Raw genomic sequence first — 16,399 nt, 5'->3', positions numbered from 1 at the left:
ATGCACTGTGCCCATTGGTCTCATTGGTGAGTCCCAACCTGTGCAATTCTTTTGCGCTCCACGAGAGGCACAATTCTTTTGCGCTCCATGGGGGGCGCAATTATTTTGTGCTCTAGAGGTGCAATTATTTCAAGCTCCATGAGAGGTGCAATTCTTTTGCGCTCCAGGGTGCAATTACTTGCACTCTATGGGGGAGCAATTCTTTTGCACTCTAGAGGTGCAATTATTTCAAGCTCCATGAGAGGCGCAATTATTTTGCACTCCATGGGGGGCGCAATTATTTTGCACTCCAGGGCGCAATTATTTGTGCTCCAGGGTGCAATTACTTGTGCTCTATGGGGGTGCAATTATTTTGCGCTCTAGAGGTGCAATTATTTCAAGCTCCATGAGAGGTGCAATTATTTTGCGCTCCATGGGGGGCGCAATTCTTTTGCACTCCAGGGCACAATTATTTGTGCTCCAGGGCGCAGTTACTTGCACTCGATGGGGGCGCAATTATTTTGTGCTCTAGAGGTGCAATTATTTCAAGCTCCATGAGAGGCGCAATTCTTTTGCGCTCCATGGGGGGCGCAATTCTTTTGTGCTCCAGGGTGCAATTATTTGTGCTCCAGGGCGCAATTACTTCCGCTCTATGGGCACAATTATTCTGAGCTCTACAGGGGGTGCAATTATCTCGAGCTCCACAAGGGGCGAAATTATCTGTATTCCATGGGGGGGACAATTATTTTGAGCTCCATAAGGGATGCAATTCTTTTGCACTCCACAGGGGGCGCAATTCTTTTGCACTCCACAGGGGGCTCAATTCTTTCAAGTGCCACTGTATGTACCTTGTGCTTTGATAGGGTCACAAATAGTCTGTGTCCAGCATTGTTTCAATGTCAGAGTGCGCCCAATGTGAATGCACATCAAATGTGTGCACTAAGTATGCATCTGCACCTGTTATTTTTCAGTGTGTTTTTCCACCCATTATTCTTTTGCATGAAATGTCGAGTGCACCCAATGTGAATGTGCATGTGAGTAGGCGCCAAGTCACTATATTCCTATGGCATTTATTTTTCACAAAAAATATGCGCCCCCCCAATTGTAGTAAATGCATGGACCAAAGTAGTTTGTAGCTGCCCTGCTGAATGACATCATGTGCCCCTCTGAAACAATTTTTTTGCGCCAAATGATGTTTGGACTTTGTCAAAATTTGGCCATGTCTGGTATATTTTCCAGCTCAGGGGGTGGGGGAAGAAGCTTGAATGTACAAATTTAGCATCATTAGAATTGTATAAATGTCCTCTATCGATCTATACCTATTAGAAAAGCACCAGTAGTTGTGTAAATATTTTATGGCAGCAAAAGACTTGAAAGATGTTGGAAGGGCCAAGCAAACAAAGGCAAACATTCCGATAATTCTACAAGTTCATGCTACAAAACATGGGGGAAGAAGCTTGGATGCTCAAACAAGCTGGAATCATAATTTAGACACAATTCAGCATCTACTGATACCATTTTTTAGAGCAATAGTTATCTGTGGCCAACTGAATTCAATACTCAGCTGTTTTGTCTAGGCTGTCACACTCTCACAAGTGTGATTTTTCTGTCAAGCATGTTGCGTTGATTATTGTCCAGAGCCTTGCAGTGCTCTTCTTCGTTTCTTAAGGCTCAGCCAAAAGTTACAGAGAAAGATAACTATATATTGGATAAAAGTAGCTGTAGGTTACTGGCTGAGAGCCATCTTGCAAATCTATGGAATCCGTCCTGAAAATTCATGAAATCCATCCACCATTCCAGGAATTCCATCTTCAATTCCTGTAGATTAATCCAGGAAGTGTACTTTTGGAGCCCAGAGCCCAGCCTATATCCTGTACCATCCAAGAGAGCGAAATATGGGGCATTTGGGAGGCACCAATGTGATTTGGGAGTGACCTGGAGGGTGGGGGAGAATGGGAAGGCAGTAAAAAATGCGAAATATGAGAGGGCATGGGAAGTATCATCACCTACCCATGTCTGGACACCTTAGAAAGTCAGGATAGGACCATAAAATGTTTTGGAAATGGGAGGAGAATGGGATGGCAGTGAAAAATGCGAAATAGGAGAGAGCATGAGAGATATCATCACCTACCCATGTCTGGACACCTTAGAAAGTCAGAATAAAACACATTGAGCGCACTCTGATGGGTGCACTCTGATGGGCACACTCTGACATTTGGTGCACATTCCCATTGGGCGCTCTCCAAATACATACTGAAAAACAACAAGTGCAGATGCACACTTGTTGCAGGTATATACTGACTTGGCACCCACCTGCATTTGGCGCACCTTCACATTGGGCTCATATTTCATTTGGTGCACATTCACATTGGGCACACTCTGACATTTCTTGTGCATTCACATTGGGCACACTCTGATATTTCATGTGTATTCACATTGGGCATACTCTGACATTTCATGAAGAAAAATAATAGGCGCAAATACACACTTGGCGCCCACTCATGTTTGGTGGAAATCCACATGGCAAAATTGGTGCACAAAATAATGGGCACAGATACACATTGGAAAATAATGGGCACAGATACACACTTGGTATTGACAGTTATGGTGCCCACCTGAAGCACCAATGGGCATGACAATCTGACACTGGCAGTGTCTTGGTGCCCACTCACATTTGTATTCAGTACACAATGCTGGACACAGGCTATTTGTGATCCTGTAAACAGCACAAGGTACATACAGTGGCACTTGAAAGAATTGTGCCCCCTGTGGAGCGTACATCCCTCATGGAGCTCGAAATAATTGCACCCCCCATGGAATGCAAATAATTTCGCCCCTTGTGGAGCTCGAGATAATTGCACTCCCTGTAGAGCTCAGAATAATTGCGCCCCCATGGAGTGTAAAAGAATTGCGCCTCTCATGGAGCTTGAAATAATTGCACCTCTAGAGCACAAAATAATTGCGCCCCATAGAGCGCAAAATAATTGCTCCCCCATAGAGCGCAAGTAATTGCGCCTTGTGCCCTCTGTAGAGCTCGAAATAATTGTGCTTCCCTGGAGCACAAAAGAATTGCTAGAGCACAAAATAATTGTGCCCCATAGAGCACAAAATAATTGCTCCCCCATAGAGCGCAAGTAATTGCTCCCCCATAGAGCGCAAGTAATTGCGCCCTGGAGTGCAAAAGAATTGCGCCTCATGCCCTCTGTAGAGCTCGAAATAATTGTGCTTCCCTGGAGCACAAAAGAATTGCGCCCCTTGTGGAGCTTGAAATATTTGCGCCTCTACAGCACAAAATAATTGCACCCCCCATAGAGTGCAAATAATTGTGCCCCTTGTGGAGCTCAAAATAATTGTGCCTGTAGAGCACAAAATAATTGCACAGGTTAGGACTCACCAATGAGACCAATGGGTGCAGTGCATCAGTGCCATAAATCCCTGCCAAAGTGGGCCAGGCATTTACTACAATTGGGGGGGCACATATTTTTTGTGTAAAATAAATGCCATAGGAACATAGTGACTTGGTGCCCACTCACATGCACATTCACATTGGGCACATTTGACATTTCATGCAAAAAGATAATGGGTGGAAATACAACTGGAAAATAACAGACACAGATGCATACTTAGTGCAGGTACAAGTGATTTGGCACCCACTCACATTTGGTGAACATTCACATTGGGTGCACTGACATTTTGTGTGCATTCATGTTGAGCACACTCTGACATCTGGTGCCCATTCACATTGGGCACACTTTTCATGCATTCACATTGGGTACACTCTGATAGGTGCACTCTAACATTTGATGCCCATTCACATTCCAACATTTCATGCATTCACATTGGGTGCACTCTGATATTTCATGCACATTCACGTTGGGTGCACTCTGATGGGCATACTCTGACAGTTGGTTCACATTTACATTGGGCGCACTTTTCATGCATTCACATTGGGCACACTGACATTTTGTGCAGAAAAATAATCACTGACATTTTGTGCCCATTCACATTCCAACATTTCATACATTCACATTGGGCACACTGATATTTCGTGCACATTCACATTGGGTGCACTCTGATGGGCACACTCTGGCATTTAGTTCACATTTACATTGGGCACACTCTGACATTTGGTGCCCATTCACATTGGGCGCACTTTGATGGGTGCACTCTGACCTTTGGTGCCCATTCACATTGGGTGCACTTTGATGGGCGCACTCTGACCTTTGGTGCACATTCACATTGGGCACAGCACACTCTGACATTGAAACAATGCTGGATACAGACTATTTGTGACCCTATCAACAGCACAAGGTACATACAGTAGTACTTGAAAGAATTGTGTGCCCTGTGGAGCACAAAATAATTGCACCCCCTGTGGAGTGCAAAAAATTTCGCCCCTCATGGAGCTCGAGATAATTGCGCCCCCTGTAGTGCTCGGAATAATTGCGCCCCCTGTAGTGCAAAAGAATTGCGCCCCCATGGAGCACAAAAGAATTGTGCCTCTTGTGGAGCTTGAAATAATTGCACCTCTAGAGCACAAATAATTGCACCCCCATAGAGTGCAAATAATTTCGCCTGTAGAGCGCAAAATAATAATGGCATTGGTGCAAAGTGTGGGTTATTTTCAATAGGAGCCCCCATTATTGGCACACAACTGTGAATCATTTTCAATAGGAGCCCCCATTATTGGCAGGCACCCACCTGTTCGGCCCAGCCATCACTATGGATGATTTGTTGAGATGTCGGCCGAGTCCGCTGGCCCCATATGGTATGAAGCATTGTCAGGTTTGGTTGGTCCATTTGGTAAGGGCTAGGGTCACTGTCATATGTGACCAAGATGGGATGGATGACTGCATAGAAGAACAGTGAGTCTGACCAGTTTCTACCCATATGGGTATGACAGAGAACGACGTGCTGGTGGTCTCTACTAAGGTTCGCCTTCCCTTTCTCACTTGTTGTCCGAGTTCTCAAATCACACCAGTGAGGTGTTCTGGCGGACTGGCACTCCACAACGTCATCTTTGTGTACCCATCGCATCTGACCATCCCCATCCTCTCCATCCTCTCCATCTTCCTCCCCACAATGAAATTATCAGCTCATCCCCATCGAATGACGTCCAGCTCCTCCGTTACAGGGGTGAGCCAGAGTGGAGTGGTCATCCTGAATGGGAAGCACGTATGTGAGAATGTGGTCAGCGGGTGGACACTGGTGGAGTATGCGTGTCATGTGGCGCTGATACATTAGTACGTAGTGAGGACCACTTGGGCAACTGTCATTCATGTATCACGTGTCGTAGACCACCTTGTGATGGGGTTGAAGCCTGAAGGATCTCTCGAGAGTGAAGAGCACGATAGAGACACACTTGTCATGCGAAAAGCTCGTGCACTCGACAAGGCAATGGAGGACTGCATTATCACCCACAAAGCCTTTGCCTCTTCGATAACGTCAACTGGCTCTGGTGTTGGTATGGGTGCCATATGGAGAAGTTGCTATGGCTCTAGAAAACGCACAGGATCCATCTCCAGCAACAAGACAAATGGCAGCATCATCAGCGAAGACCTGGTAGGGGAACAGGAGGATCAGGAATCTTTGGGGATTGGTGGTGGGTTCAATGACGAAGAGGCTCATTCGCGGCGCAGCTCTGGACTAGAAGATTCGCCTGTATCCAAGTATCCAGATGACGAAATCGAGCAAACCATTGACGTTTTGCCTGTCGTGGCCTTCGCACAGCCTCCTTCTGCTCCTGTTTGGAGATCCTCATTTCAAAACCTTCCTCCACCAGCTACTGCTGTGCAAACATCATTTGATCTGCCTCCTCACTGTTTGAAATGCCGGCCGCTCCCAATCACTATGCTTCCTCCTGTCCAATCATCACCCATCACCCTCATTGTCAGACCTGAGCAACCCCTGCCTTTTTTTAAACCTGTCGTTCGCCAACGTGCTGAATCACGCACTCCCATTGCATCTTCACAATAGTGTTTTATGAAGCAGTTTACTAATACATCTTTCATGGACCTACTACCTACACATTACTTTCTCATTTTATCATGTGGCATCCTTTCATCATCCCCTGTTGTATTTGCTTCCTTTTTGTACTCAGCCTATGTATTGAATGCTATGGATCAATAAAACATTATTGCGGATACCCTCCAACCGAATACTCTTCCTACTCCTTTCTTGACTGCACCAGTCAGACTTTGCCCACCAATTCCACCCAGTCCCATTGCCCATTGGGATCCAACAACACTCGTAGCCCACTTTTGCTTGGAATTGCAGTCACTGCAGCAGAAATAAAAAAGATGGGCTTACGCATAGGTGAAACCAATAACATTGGTACTAATATTGAACACAAGTGCAAGGACGACGATGAGGATAAATCTGGTGACACCGATAAATGATGAATTAGTAAAGGGTAGATGGACATCTACTCACGCAAACCCCAGTTTCAGAAGAGAGATGATGAGTAGCACCAACCAAATCAAAGGAAACACGTCAAGTGCTATCTGAAGTCAAGATACATTGGACGAGAGCAGGCGCTGTAGAAGAAGTGTTATTCATACCCAAAACATCCTATGTCCAAGAGAGTTGGATGACCATAAGTAAAGAACTGAATGATGTACTTGGAATCAATGGGATTGGCTGGACAAGAAGGCTGAAAGACGTCGGTCGATATGCGATGATACACACAACTGGGAAACTCACGTCTCAACTTTCAAATATCCAATAACTCTCACCATCTTCGTTGACCTAGAGAAAACAATCAGAAAAATGAATGGGGTATCGCAAGGGGACAGACTTGATTCCAGAAGCGATGTCCAAGTTGCAACCAGTGTTCATCCTGAAACACTCTGTTGGGGAAACTGAGGAACAGCGGGAAAGGTGCTCATGTGCATGTTCACTCGGCAATTCCAGGAGTCCAGAGCTAATACTTGGAGCATTGTCTTAATTCCCACTCCTCATTGACTGCCCGAAGATAAGTGGTGTTCCAAGAGTCTTGAAGTGAAAAATGAGAGGTTGTCGAGAAGAACCGACGGGGGGTGATTAGATGCTTCTCCCGTGAAGGAGTCACAGACGTGCATCCATTGGTGCTAAAAGTGTGCATCGTTAGCAGAGGCAATCGCGCAAAGGCATTTCATCTTACCTGCTGGGCGAGGGGCAGGCCAGGGTATGGAGCAAATAATGGGCCAGCACACATGGCAAAGGCTGGAAGGATGATTGTGAGATGGAAGGTCCTGTTCAAATACTTGATGAATTTCTCATATAACTTGTCCATTTGGGACACTGTCGTCATTTCACAGGGATTCCACCATCTTACGAGCTCAAAGTAACTGGCCCTTATGTTATTCTAACACAGGATGGGCCAGTGGTGGAGTAATGTAAATGGGGTTCCCATTTACCAATCTGAATTTTGAGCTAGATTCAGATTCCTCAACCTACTCATATTATTCTATAGCTGGAGGGGGCAGCAACAGAATAATATAGATAGGGCGCCTCTTGGCTGCATAGCCAGAACAGTTATTTTCCTGGCTAACCATTTTTCTGAGTACATCAATGATCCAGGAGATGAACTTCTCTTCTCAGTGGATTTATTTTAATCAGTGAAGACAGAACGGGATATTCCGAGAGTTGTGTCTCTCCCATTGATGATTGAGGTCGAGTTGGCGGTCCAGGAAATGAAGTTCTGGTGCCAGTTTTAGTTCCGTGAAGGATGGAAAAGGCACTCACATAAAAGACGTAGAATGCTTAAAATGGCACTGGAACTCAATAAGACGACTATCCAAGATACCATTTAATTCTGGGAGGGAGAGAATTCTAAGCCAAAGAATGGCGTGTTCAGAAATTCTGAAAGAAAATTTCAACCTCACTGGAAGGATTTCACTGGTGGTCGAATGTTGAGCAAATTTAGAATGCACAAGGCGAGCTGTCAATGATAGATGAATCACAAAGAAAGATAAGGCATTGTGACAGGACCCCCGAAAATCCTGCTAAATGATAGATACTGAAATTGCCGATTTCCAGATTCTTGTCCGTACCAATTTTGGCGAAGTCTGTCCGGATTTTATCTAGCCTAGACCAAATTTTCGAAAAGTTGTCCGAACTGCGTATCTAGCCCAAGTCAGGGCCAAATTTTTTTGTGCGGCAAAAGGTTCGAACCGGAGACCACACGTCAGGCTTCGTAAAGTACATACTTTTTTTCCGTTGAGCTACGCAACCATAGTTGTCCGGCTAGTATTTAGCCTCTGATTCTTCTCGCAAGCCTGTCTGGTAGTGTTGCCGAAGTCCGATTCGGTTCTGATCAAACCACAAACCAGACCAAAAATAAACTTGATCTAACCAAGCCATTGGTCTGCGGTCTGCTGTGGTTTGGTCACCTTATCAACTGGTTTTTGCATGTTTCAAACTGGTCACGCTGATGGTTTGAAACTGAATTTGGTAGATAATCCGATAAGGGTAACTTTTCCCCAACAACGTCGCTCTACACTGTCGGCGCACGCTCTTTCCTTGTATTCTGCTCCCCGCCTCATTCTTGCCTGCTTCTCCCCTACTTTTCATGATGAGCCCAGTTTGAGGTATGAAGATTGTTCATAATACTTTGATGGCGTGCTGACTCCTTGCTTCTCTTATCAGGACGTAAACCTACCACCCAGGAGAGTTGCCGGGTTGTTATGGAGTGGAGTGAGGACAGATGGCGCATTGTGATCTTGAGGAAAGAGGCTACACGAGGGTGTGTCGATAGTCAACGTGTTCGGCGCACCGCCCATTCTATTCATTTCACTTACATACCTTGTCCCACCTCTGATTGTTTATAACATTCTTATCAGTGTTCGGCAAATATACCCACTCTCCATCCATTCACCGCTTCTTTTTCTAAATGCCTTGAATTTATTCTCTACCGACCTCATGGACAAGCATGAGGTAGATAGCTATCCATTTGTCAATGTTCCCTACCTCAAATGACACTCATTCGTCATTGCGCTAAAGGACGGTAATCAGAGAGGACGGCGACATTGGTGATTGCTCCACACCATGTATTTCGCCTCTATGTGGTGTTTTACTTAAAAGACTAACATCCTGACTTCGTATCTGCAGAAAAATGCCTCCTCGTAAAAGCACGACGAACAACCCTCCTCGACGCGGTCGACATGGTCGTGGCGGCTCAATATCAGCATCGGCAGATGCTCCCGTGAACAACGTACCTGAAGCCGTCACTCAAGCGGATCCACGTAAGTACTCCGTGACCATCGCGCACACACCCTCATCATTGTACTACAGCACACCTCAATCCCGCATCTCCCATCACAACATTGTTGCCGACAGTTGATGAAGAAGTTGGTGCAGACTCAACACATTTTGGTAACGTCTTTTCACATTTTTATGTTGTCCTCATTATAATCCTTGGATCAGATGCCACTGGTCCCATCCCCGATAGTCCATCAAACCCATTCTTGGCAGACCCCGCCAATGCATCTAATCCCACGCTGAGTGACAACGTCCTTGATCGACCAGATGCGCCTGCATCAGGAGACGAAGAATCATTTCCCGATGTGAGTCCGACACCATCAATGGCTGGGTCTCCAACCGAGAGAACCCATGGCTTGCCTCAGGTAGGACGGCACAGCACAAGCAGGGCGGGAGCTACCACCGGCCAAGCGCATGCAAACACGACAAAGAAGAAGAAAGGTGCTCGCGATGTCTGGACCTTTTTCCAAGAGACGAACGCTGGGCGTTTTTGTGTCTTTTGCCAGTAAGTCATTATTGGGTGTCTCAGTATGTATTGAACTGGGCTTTGGACTGCAGACACGAACATACCGTGGACAACACACATGAAATCTTTCCATTCAGTCTCGACACTGGGTCAAGTACTCTTCGTACACATCTCTTTACGCATCATATCAGCATGTGGGTTGATAGTTGTGACGAATTCAAGATTCCGATTACAGCAGCAAAGGCACAGGATCCGGTAGCTAGGTATCGCACATCAAAAGGCCAGCGCACTTCCCAGTCAAATGCCGGGGCGGGTGACAGGCCACCTGATATGCCAGAGTATTCCTACAAGGCATTTGTCGATGCTATTACAGAGTTTATTATTGCAGATGACCAGGTAAGTATTCATTTATTTGGGGCATGGTACTCGGTCTTATGATTTTGTCTTTCAGTCTTTGAATGTGGTCGAGAATCCTCGTCTGCGTAGGATTTTCATGCTGCTGCGGGAAGAACTCAAGGATTCTGACATCCCCCATCGAACTACAATTCGGAATCGTATTAAGGAGATTTGGGATGAACATTTGGCAAGCCTCGAAAGCGAGATCAAGGTACATAAAGTCCAGCTAATCTCAATTGTGGCGGGGACTTGATTTATCATCATACTACCAATAGCGCGCTCTCGGAAAGGTTTCCGTGACCACCGACATGTGGTCTGATTCCAATCTTGCTTCTTTCATAGCCGTCACCGCCCATTGGATTGAGACAAACATTACGCAGACCCCCAATGGGCCTCAATATGAATTGAAGCTGCACGCGGAGCTGATAGGCTTTCACCGAGTTCCCGGTCGTCATACGGGTGAACATCTTGCCCAGGCCGTTCTCTACATCCTCGACCGCCTTTCAATCACATCAAAAGTAAGTGTGCCGCTGCCATATTGTGCATGAATAAATCTTAATTTTTGCTGGCTAGATCGGGTGGGTTACTATGGACAATGCCACCAACAACGATACTCTGATGGCATCTCTTGAACGTGAATTGCATGCTCGGCAAATAGTCTTCGATCGTGTGGAAAATCGCATCAGGTAACAAACCCATTTTGTTGTAGAGCATTTTTTTTAGTTTCACATTCGACGTATATAGATGTTTTCCTCATATTGTGAACCTCGCATGTAAAGCAGTTTTGGCAGCTCTCAGTCACACCAATTATGTCGAGGATGAGAGTGCTGAAGCAGGTACGACACATAGTGATCCTATTGGTACACTACGTGCACTGGTTCGCGCAGTAAGTAATATCATGACTCTTCTCAAGGTCACTGTTTAATCTCAAATTATGCTCAGATCCGTGCTTCCTCTCTTCGCCGCCAGCATTTCGCTGAGATTGCTAAGAATCTCAGTTTGGAACTGCAACTCTTGCGAGACGTTGATACACGATGGTCTTCAACGCTATACATGATCGAAAGGGCACTAATTCTTGAAAAGGTACCTGATAGCCATAAAGCTTATTCGAAGTTCCCAACACTCGAGTTTAGGTTCTTGAAGATTTCTTTCTTTCACAAGAATTTGAGGATTTGCGGAGATATCAGCTCTCAGATCCGGAGTGGGAGGCGCTCGCAATGGTGCGAGAGATCCTTCTGGCAAGTTCAAGTTGTTTCGAAATTTAATCTTATCCATTCTCATAAGATACCCTCTAGGTTCCTGATGCTTTCCAGCAAAAACTCTCTGCTGAAAAAACACCGACACTTTGCAATGCAATACCTTCATTCGACGCGATGGTCAAAATATGGAGAGACCTTCAAGCCTCTTTAGGTCACCCATTTTCGGATATCATCGATGAAGGTATTGAGAAGCTCAATGCATATCACCACCGCACCGAGCTCGTTCCGGCATATACTATTTCTATGAGTACGTTTAATATGCTTGCCATTACGATCTCACGATTACATCCTGAATACTTAGTTTTAAATCCATCCATGAAGCTTCGGCATATCCCACTCGAAAAACATGGTGAGGCTAAGAGCCTCTTGCGCCGTGTAGTAAGTGACGGAAATAAAACCGAAAATTTATGTATAGCTGACATTTTTATTTGGTAGCTCCTTCCTTACTACGAAAAGCGGACTGGTGTAACAGAAACATCATCTCGGGAGCCAGGCCCTAACTTCCAAGTCACCAATGAGTCGCAACGGCCTGTGTGTGCCACTGACTATACACCACGCCGATCACAAGCAATTCGGGGCCGTTCTCTCCGAAATTCCACAGCTCATCGCACGGCTGATGACATTTTGGGTTTGACAAGGTCCAACAACCCCGCTCTTGGGTCCCTTGATGCCGAGATTGCACAATATCTCAATGATTCATCAACTGGAACATGCAGTCTCACATATTGGCAGGTGATGTGTATGATTATTGTGTTTTGAGTTGCTAAATGACAAATTTTCGTAGGAACATCAACTTCAATATCCAACTTTGTTTTTGGCCACATTGGATTACCTCGCTATTCAGGGGTCTGCGGTCCCGTGTGAGCGTGTATTTTCATAAACAAAAGAGACAATGACTGATCGTCGCAATCGCATCCATCACGATCTCATGGAAATGCTGCAAATGCTCAAATTTTCTCTTAAATCTGAAAAATCCCTCGACTTTTCGAAGGGAACATCTCGTGCAGAAGTTATCTTGTTCCTTGAGGCATCCGAAGAGGATGAGAATGGTGTTCCGGAGGATATCAACGCTTATATTCGCTCGCTTCTCTCGACTGTCCCTGTAGAGTAGATCTATTAAAACTCCGACTTCCTTATTGGGCTGTAAACCATAGTTTATCCTGTTCAAACTGGTTTTTCGGATAAACCAGACCATAAATTGGGGTTTAATCTGGTCAGGCTTGTAATTAATTACCTAAACCAGCAAAACCAAACCGGAACCAGACCAAATCGGACTTCGGCAACACTACTGTCCGGATTCTGTATCTAGCATTTTGCTGATTTTTTCGAAAGCCTGTCCGGTTTGTATCTATCCTAGTGCCTCATTTTGAAAAATTCTGTCCGGAGTGGTATCTACCATTTAGCAGGATTTTCGGGGGTCCTGTTGTGACCCAGCCGAACTGATTTAGAAGGCAATTGAGGTCAGGGAGCATCAAGGGTGAGATATTCACTTCGATCCCACCTGAAAAAGCGTTCGGGAAAGTGCGATTGGTGGAATCAACTTTGAATTCACGGAGAATTCCCGTGGTATCCGAGGGAAATAAGAAGAAAATGGTCAAGTTGCCAATGTCGCTCAGATAAGCTGAACAATCACCTTTTTTTTTGTTTGCTTTTTCTCAATGCCATTTACCTACGAGGTTGGCGGGAGATGTGTGAGTTTTGCGGAGTTTCAAATAAATTACATCCATATCCGGACAAACCCCTTTTGGTAGTTGCGGAAGTATTTTGATGTTGAACGTTGATCCCCGATCACAGGTACAGTTCCTCCAACCACCGCGAATTGCCGTGAGCGAATCTGGAGCACAAAAAGGGCATAAACCCACTTCTAATGGTGTGAGTTCTAACAACCAAATAAGCATAGATGGTTAACTTCGTCATTCAGTTTAATGGACCGACTGGGGGCTCATTGCATGGCGATAGACAGCACAGGACATCAAAGATATCATTGATACAAGCGAAGGAAACCAACAGATTGGTCTGCCCACGCCCTCCTTCAGGGTCAGCTAGGAAGCAAAACCCATCGACCACAGGTCCCAAAAACGCTAAAATTGAGCCATTATAAGTACTCGACGCGCCTCCGGTCCGCCTCTTTCCAACCCCGATCCCCTTCCTCCACTTTACGTGATTTGGTCATCATGTCGTCTATTAACAACCACACGGCAAATTCTGAACGCCCTGAACGCAGCCGTAATGCTCGAGCACAAGCCAGACAACGAGCAAAGCGAAAGGCATATATTGACCAGGTAAGCGTCAGCACCGTTCCTTTCACCCACACGACGTCGTTGCGTTTTAATCAGCATCGCCCAGCTCGAACAAACCGTAACAAAGCTCCAAACTGAGCTTGGCTACACTCCAGAGCAGATCGGCGCCCTTCCACCTCACACAGTGAAGATACGCGAGCTCGAGGCAGATCTCTTGAGGGCCCGAGAAGAAAACGAGGAACTCTCGAGGCTCCTCGCAGAAAGCAGAGTGTCGACCGCCGTCACGCGTCGGGACCCATTGACGACGTACCCAGATGGTCGGTGTTGTGACCGAGACTACAAGAGATGTAAGATGGTGGGCCATGCTGTGGAGGGGGTATACATCGTACGGTCGCACTTCTACCACTAATCAATGCTCAAACTTATCGACGCGTAGAGCCCCAGTGAAACTCCAGCCCATATGACGGAACCACTTTCGCGACCACCACCATTGACAATACCCCAGGCAGCCTTGAACCATTACAGCAATATTCCCTCCAACGCCAATCACCACGGTCCTGGGCTAAGCTTATCATTCATCCTGCATGCACCCGCATTCCAAATGCCAAATACACCATCGGGTTCGAGTGCCACTTCAAGTCCCCCATTCTCGGTGAGTATTGTTACTGTTTTACTCCCCATCCACGCGTCCCGATGCTGGCGATAAGAATTTCCTTGGATCCTAGTGATAATTTTTTTCTTGTTCCCCCCCCCTGTAGCCTGTTCAAATGCAAGCACCCATACACCCCCCCATGGACCAGCATCCACAGCAACACAACTACACACTCTCGAACTACGCGCAACACCATCCAAACCAATGTCCCGGTATATCTGTCAAGGTGGAGGACAACCCCAGTTATACTGTGAGTCAACAACCTCAACTCATAATACCTTTCATGAACAATAGGCATTTACAGCCGGGAAACCACCATTCCTCTCTACAGTACTCCTATTCGCATGGCCATCCTCACGACCACACTATGGATTGGAACACGTACTTGGATGGCCACAATTACACAGATAGCGTCTTTTGTTTTGTGTAGTAGGAGCGGCCTCTAAAATTACTATACCCTGCTTACCGTACCCTTTTCCTCGGTAATAGTACATAGGCTAGAAAGAAATGATAGACCAACGACAATACATGTACATCCGAAAATGATTTTTTTGTGCACAAGTGTGGTAGGTGCATGAGATGATAGAATGTTTGTGTGGGAGGGGTATCACGGATAGCAAGGAGCATGCGATGATAGTGACGACGACGACGAAAGAGTGGGGGAAAAAAAAGAAAGAGAAAAACGCAACCAAACTCGATATCAAGCCCCATCTTCCTCCTTCATCCACCCGCCTCCACTCGGTCCGCCATGGCTACTGCTGCTGCTGCTATTCACCTCGGCAGGATCCACAGCCTCCAACAGCTCCGCCTCTGCATCCCCATCCGCATCAACCAACTCCTGATCCCCACCACCAGTCGCTTCAACCGCACCTAGAATCTCAGCCTCAGCCTCAGCCTCAGCTTCCGCATCCGCATTAGCATCAGCGTCCGTCTCGTCCACCTCCATCCCAAGTGTGGGTGATATTGCCGCACCCAACGGCGATTTTTTGTTTGCTGGCGTCGTCCTTCTCGCTCCTGATGGAGTGCTTCTTCCAGCTGGCGTGCTTCTTCCTCCTATGACAGGGGTACTTCTCCCTCCACCACGCGCGGGCGTGCTCCTCCCCCCACCCGCAGGCGTGTTCCTCCCACCAGTGCTGCTCTTCCCTCCAGCGGCAGTAGCACCATTTTTCTTCACACCCGCCCGACTCCTACTCCCAACCTTTCCTCCCCTCCCAACATTCGAAAGCAGCAACTGCTCTGAATCGCCATCCTCCCCATCATGCTCTTGTTCACGTTCATGTTCAGCATCCTCCTCCTCCCCTTCGTCCTCCTCAAACGCAGCTATGGAAGGCGGAGGGCTACGGTTCAGACCTGCACCACCTACTTGTGTAACCGTGGGGGTTCTCAAATGCGAGGTATGGGATGGATGCGAGTGCGATGAACGCGGTGGAGCCTGGGTTTGCGCGTGCGGGCAACGGCTCCCTCCCCAGAATCTGCGATTGGGATTGCGAGGGCTGCAAGAAACTTCCATGATGTGTGAGAACCATATCCGTCCTATGTATCGATCGATCCGAGCCTTGAGAGAGCGGAAGTTGTGACATCGACCCCCCTCGCGAAGGCTGCTGGTGCATGACCGCCATTTGTTGTTGCGTCTCCAGGGTTCCTCGCCTCTCGACGCGTTTCATTTTCTTACACCTAGATGTGGTGTTTTGTTAGTTAAAAACGTGACGTAGAAAGATGAGAAAAAGGGAGACTTACTGATCACAAACAGTCCTAGGACCCATCAGCCCAGGGCCCCATTTTTCAACGCACTTGTTGTCTTTATACTGTCTTGGGAAACCGCATTGTCTGCAGATCCTCTGGCCTTGGGTGTTTGTGGCTGGGAAGACTTGGGCGGGCGGTGCGACGATCGGTGCGTTGATTGGGCCTTGGAAATTAGTCAGTTAGTATTTTCATTAAGGATGAAGGAGACGGGATGGGGAAATGGAAAAGGAAGAAGATTTGTGTGAAGTAACACGAGAAAAGAATAAGTCGGAGATAAGAATTGAGAAAAGATGCCGGGAAAGACATCAGTTAAATAGAAACAGGGAAGAACCTTCAGAGTGAAGGGCGAGGAGAGGAGAGGTGTATGATAGAAAACTGAGAAAAGCAAAAAAATTGAAGCGTTGAAACGGATGGGGATCCTCAG

General features: G+C 46.6%; 6 protein-coding genes across 6 annotated transcripts in view; 3 read left to right on the top strand and 3 right to left on the bottom strand.

The window, feature by feature from the left end:
• Positions 1-4,574: 4,574 nt before the first annotated feature.
• LACBIDRAFT_323963 (uncharacterized protein) lies at positions 4,575-5,955 on the top strand (the record flags this gene model as incomplete). Its single annotated transcript, XM_001877639.1, has 4 exons — positions 4,575-4,592; positions 4,654-4,844; positions 4,944-5,158; positions 5,231-5,955. The coding sequence occupies 4 exons, from the start codon at positions 4,575-4,577 to the stop codon at positions 5,953-5,955; spliced, it is 1,149 nt and encodes a 382-aa protein (XP_001877674.1).
• Positions 5,956-6,284: 329 nt separating this feature from the next.
• Positions 6,285-6,816, bottom strand: LACBIDRAFT_313523 (uncharacterized protein; the record flags this gene model as incomplete). Its single annotated transcript, XM_001877264.1, has 5 exons — positions 6,285-6,357; positions 6,412-6,478; positions 6,600-6,631; positions 6,682-6,726; positions 6,776-6,816. 5 exons carry the CDS (start codon positions 6,814-6,816, stop codon positions 6,285-6,287), a joined length of 258 nt encoding a protein of 85 aa, XP_001877299.1.
• Positions 6,817-6,935: 119 nt separating this feature from the next.
• On the bottom strand, positions 6,936-7,252 carry LACBIDRAFT_313522 (uncharacterized protein; the record flags this gene model as incomplete). Its single annotated transcript, XM_001877263.1, has 2 exons — positions 6,936-7,067; positions 7,121-7,252. 2 exons carry the CDS (start codon positions 7,250-7,252, stop codon positions 6,936-6,938), a joined length of 264 nt encoding a protein of 87 aa, XP_001877298.1.
• Positions 7,253-12,232: 4,980 nt separating this feature from the next.
• On the top strand, positions 12,233-12,451 carry LACBIDRAFT_313520 (uncharacterized protein; the record flags this gene model as incomplete). The annotated part of the gene is made up of 1 exon (XM_001877638.1): positions 12,233-12,451. One exon carries the CDS (start codon positions 12,233-12,235, stop codon positions 12,449-12,451), a length of 219 nt encoding a protein of 72 aa, XP_001877673.1.
• A 1,118-nt stretch (positions 12,452-13,569) lies between these two features.
• LACBIDRAFT_313519 (uncharacterized protein) lies at positions 13,570-14,662 on the top strand (the record flags this gene model as incomplete). Its single annotated transcript, XM_001877637.1, has 5 exons — positions 13,570-13,622; positions 13,677-13,965; positions 14,017-14,232; positions 14,339-14,482; positions 14,537-14,662. 5 exons carry the CDS (start codon positions 13,570-13,572, stop codon positions 14,660-14,662), a joined length of 828 nt encoding a protein of 275 aa, XP_001877672.1.
• A 270-nt stretch (positions 14,663-14,932) lies between these two features.
• The window catches only part of LACBIDRAFT_323960 (uncharacterized protein), a gene marked incomplete at both ends in the record, with an annotated part of 3,029 nt that continues 1,562 nt past the window's right edge, over positions 14,933-16,399 (bottom strand). The window contains 3 exons of the mRNA XM_001877262.1: positions 14,933-15,582; positions 15,605-15,906; positions 15,970-16,138. Coding sequence (XP_001877297.1) covers positions 14,933-15,582; positions 15,605-15,906; positions 15,970-16,138 — 1,121 coding nt within the window. The remainder of the gene's footprint in view (positions 15,583-15,604; positions 15,907-15,969; positions 16,139-16,399) is intronic.

This window comes from Laccaria bicolor, genomic scaffold (genome assembly GCF_000143565.1).
Source record: "Laccaria bicolor S238N-H82 LACBIscaffold_5 genomic scaffold, whole genome shotgun sequence".
NCBI classification, from domain to species: Eukaryota; Fungi; Basidiomycota; class Agaricomycetes; order Agaricales; family Hydnangiaceae; genus Laccaria; species Laccaria bicolor.
Note: the sequence above shows the minus strand (reverse complement) of the source record. Positions and strands in the feature narration are given on the sequence as shown.